Source organism: Chelonoidis abingdonii, chromosome 17 (assembly GCF_003597395.2).
Source record: "Chelonoidis abingdonii isolate Lonesome George chromosome 17, CheloAbing_2.0, whole genome shotgun sequence".
Taxonomy (NCBI): Eukaryota; Metazoa; Chordata; order Testudines; family Testudinidae; genus Chelonoidis; species Chelonoidis abingdonii.
The window spans coordinates 40,719,926-40,722,933 of record NC_133785.1 but is presented as its reverse complement, the minus strand read 5'-3'; the positions used below and the strand labels follow the sequence as shown (position 1 = coordinate 40,722,933).

Sequence of the window (3,008 nt, the reverse complement as noted above, 5' to 3'; positions counted from 1 at the left end):
AGACATACAGACAGCATAATCATAACCAGTAACCCGTAACCTGGTCTTAGACACCTTATATGACCCCCTTTACCTAGGATTTGGTGCCACTACAGGACCTGGGTTGCAACCCATGTTCTATATGGTCCCAGTTTATATCAATAACGTCACAGCGGGCACAGGGGATGGGAGGAGAGCTGGGATGGGGACGGGCTAGACCAAGATGGGGCAGGAGGAAAGCCTGGAGAGGGATGGGGGCGAGTTGGAAGGGGATGGGGTGAGCCCAGGGGGATGAGAGGTGAGCCAGAGGGGGGTGGGAAGTGAACGTGGGGGGTGGGGGGTTGAGCCCAGAGGGGTAAGTTGGAGGGGGATGGTGGTGAGCCCGGGGGGATGAGGGGCGAGGCCGGAGGTGTGGGGGCAAGTTGGAAGGGGATGAGGGGTAAGCCGGAGGTGAGTGGGGGGTGAGCTTGGGGGGGCGAGCCCAGGGGGTGGGGGTGAGTTGGAAGGGGATGGGGGTGAGCCCAAGGGGATAAGGAGTGAGCCAGAGGGGAGTGGGAGGCAAGCCCAGAGGGGTGGGGGGTGAGTCGGAGCAGGGGGGGGGGGGCGAACCATGAGGGGTCCCCCACGCTGGGCAGGCTGCTTTGCTCGGCCCTTGCTGAGCCCCCTGCCCCCCAGAGAAAGGCGTGGGGCTTTGGGCATTTGTGGAGCTTCGCTGCATTGTAGGAGCTGTGCGGGGGGCACGGCTGGGGAGCTGCCCCCTGCCATGGAAGCGGCTGGGGAGGGGTCAGCAGTCAAAGTGTTACCCCCGTCTCAGAGCGAGGCCCAGCAGCAGGCGTGCCAGGCTGTGTGCAGACTCTGGCAGGCGTCCCGGCGGGCAGCTGGGCTGTGACGTGCCCCCTTTGCTCCGGCAGCCTGTGACTGCGACCCGGCCGGGGCGGAGAGCCTGCAGTGTGAGCGTCTCAGCGGGCGCTGTGCCTGCCGGCCTGGCTTCACAGGGCAGCACTGCGACCGCTGCCTCCGCAGCTTCCAGGACAACTTTCCCCGCTGCGACCGCTGCCCACCTTGTTTCGCCCAGTGGGACCTGGCCCTGGCCCGGCTGCACAACCAGCTGCGCCAGCTGCAGGAGCAGGCGCAGGCGCTGCAGGAGGGAGGCCCTGGGCCTGAGCTCAGCAGCAGCTGCCTGCAGGACCTGGAGAGCAAGCTGAGGCGCACGGAGCAGCTGGTCGGGGACAGCAGCAGCCAGGGCGCCCCCCTCCTGCGCCACCTGGGCCGCCAGCTGGACGACACCAGGCAAGGGGGCAGCACTGGCGGGGAGGGCCTGGGCAATGGACCCTTCACCCTGAGCACCCGGCGGGATCGACTCGGTCCTCCCCTCCAGCTGGACTGGGAGCAGGTGCCCATGTTGCTGCCCCAGCTGGCAGGGTGGCCCCTCGCGAGCAGGCCCAGCAGAGGCCAAGGAGATGGAGGCCTCATGTGAGTGCAGGGCTAAGCCCCACTGGCAAGGCTGGCCAGCCTTCCGGACGTCCATCTCCTGTGCCCATGCGCCCGCCGATGTGCTGGGCCTGGGCCCTGGGACAGGGTTGGGTGCAGGTCCCGTCCTGTGCCCACTCTCAGCTGTGCCACTAGGGAGGACATGGACGAGGTCTGGAAGCAGCTGCAGGCTGCGGAGGGGCGCCTGGACGGGCTGGCTGGGGCGGACACGGAGCAGAGGGGCCGCCTGGCCAACCTGAGCAGGGAGCTGCAGGAGCAGAACCGCACCCTCTCCCACCAGCAGGAGCAGCTGGCAAACTGGAAAGAGGCCAGCTTTTGGGGTAAGGGGGCAGAGTCCCCATGGGAGCCCCTCCCTGCCCTCCCCAGCCCCCACGTGGGGCAGCCACGTCTCCCTGGCCGCACAGGGGCAGAGCTGTCCATGGCCCAGCCTGATGCTCTGCTCCTGTGCCCTGGCAGAGTCCTACTGGAGCATCCAGACCTACTCTGAGAGCTCGACGCAGGCAGCGCAGCGGGCCAGTGCCTCGGTGCAGGGGCCAGCCAGCCCGGTGGGCCAGGCCCAGTGCACACGGCAGGCCACAGAGGAGCTGCTGCGCGACACCAGCAGCGCCTTCCGCAGGACCCTGGCAGCGCAGAGGAGTTCGCTGCGGGAGGCCCAGAAACGGGTGGCTGCACTCAGCATCTCCAGGCTCAACGAGAGGGTGAGCAGGGTGAGGTGGGGCTGGGAGAGCCCGGATGGGGCAGGGCCAGGAGTAGGGTCTCCAGATGTCCCGACAGTTAAGTTCTCGTCCTGCGTCCCGACCGATGGGTGATCAGGACGCCATTTGTCCTGATACTGAAAGGTTGCCAGGTGTCCAGTTACTGCAGGGCCAGCAGTCTCCCTACCCAGCTCCGTGCAGCTCCCCAGAAGTGGTGACATGTCCCTGCTGCTCCTAGGTGCAGGGACAGCCAGGAGGTCCACAGGCCGCCCCCGAGCACTGGCTCCGCAGTGCCCATTGCCCAGGAACCATGGCCAATGGGAGCTGCAGGGGCGGCGCCTGTGGGTGAGGCAGTGTGCAGAGCCTCCTGGCTGTGCCTCCGCCTAGGAGCCAGAGGGAGATATCACCGCTTCCAGGGAGCTGCCTGAGATAAGCTCCGCCCCGGCCTGCACCCCAATCCTGAGCCCCCTCCCGCATCCAAACTCCCTCCTGGAGTCGGCACGCTGAACCCCCTCCTGTGCCCCAACCCCCTCTCCCAGCTCTGAGATTCTCCCTTGCAGCAGGGCCCAGAGCCAGGGCTGTGCACCCCTGACCCGCAGCTTCCTAGGGCTGCGCACCCCACGCCCCCATGAGTCACAACCCCAGGTGAGGGTGGGTCTCTGGATGGGGGGGTCGGGCTCGGCCCCTGGGGAGGAGAGGCCGGGTGGGGACGGGTCTCTGGATGCGGGGGGCGGGCTGGGCCCCTGGGGAGGAGAGGTCGGGTGGGGGCAGGTCTGCCAAGGTGCGGGGGGAGATATGTGATGGGACAAGGCCAGATGGCTGCAGGAAAATAGTGAGAAACAG

At 67.3% G+C, this 3,008-nt stretch overlaps 1 protein-coding gene across 1 annotated transcript in view; it reads left to right on the top strand.

Moving 5' to 3' along the window:
• LAMB2 (laminin subunit beta 2) overlaps positions 1-3,008 on the top strand; it is a 133,804-nt gene that overhangs the window by 60,644 nt on the left and 70,152 nt on the right. The window contains 3 exon segments of the mRNA XM_075073333.1: positions 891-1,269; positions 1,606-1,790; positions 1,927-2,168. Of these exon segments, the coding sequence (XP_074929434.1) occupies positions 891-1,269; positions 1,606-1,790; positions 1,927-2,168 (806 nt within the window).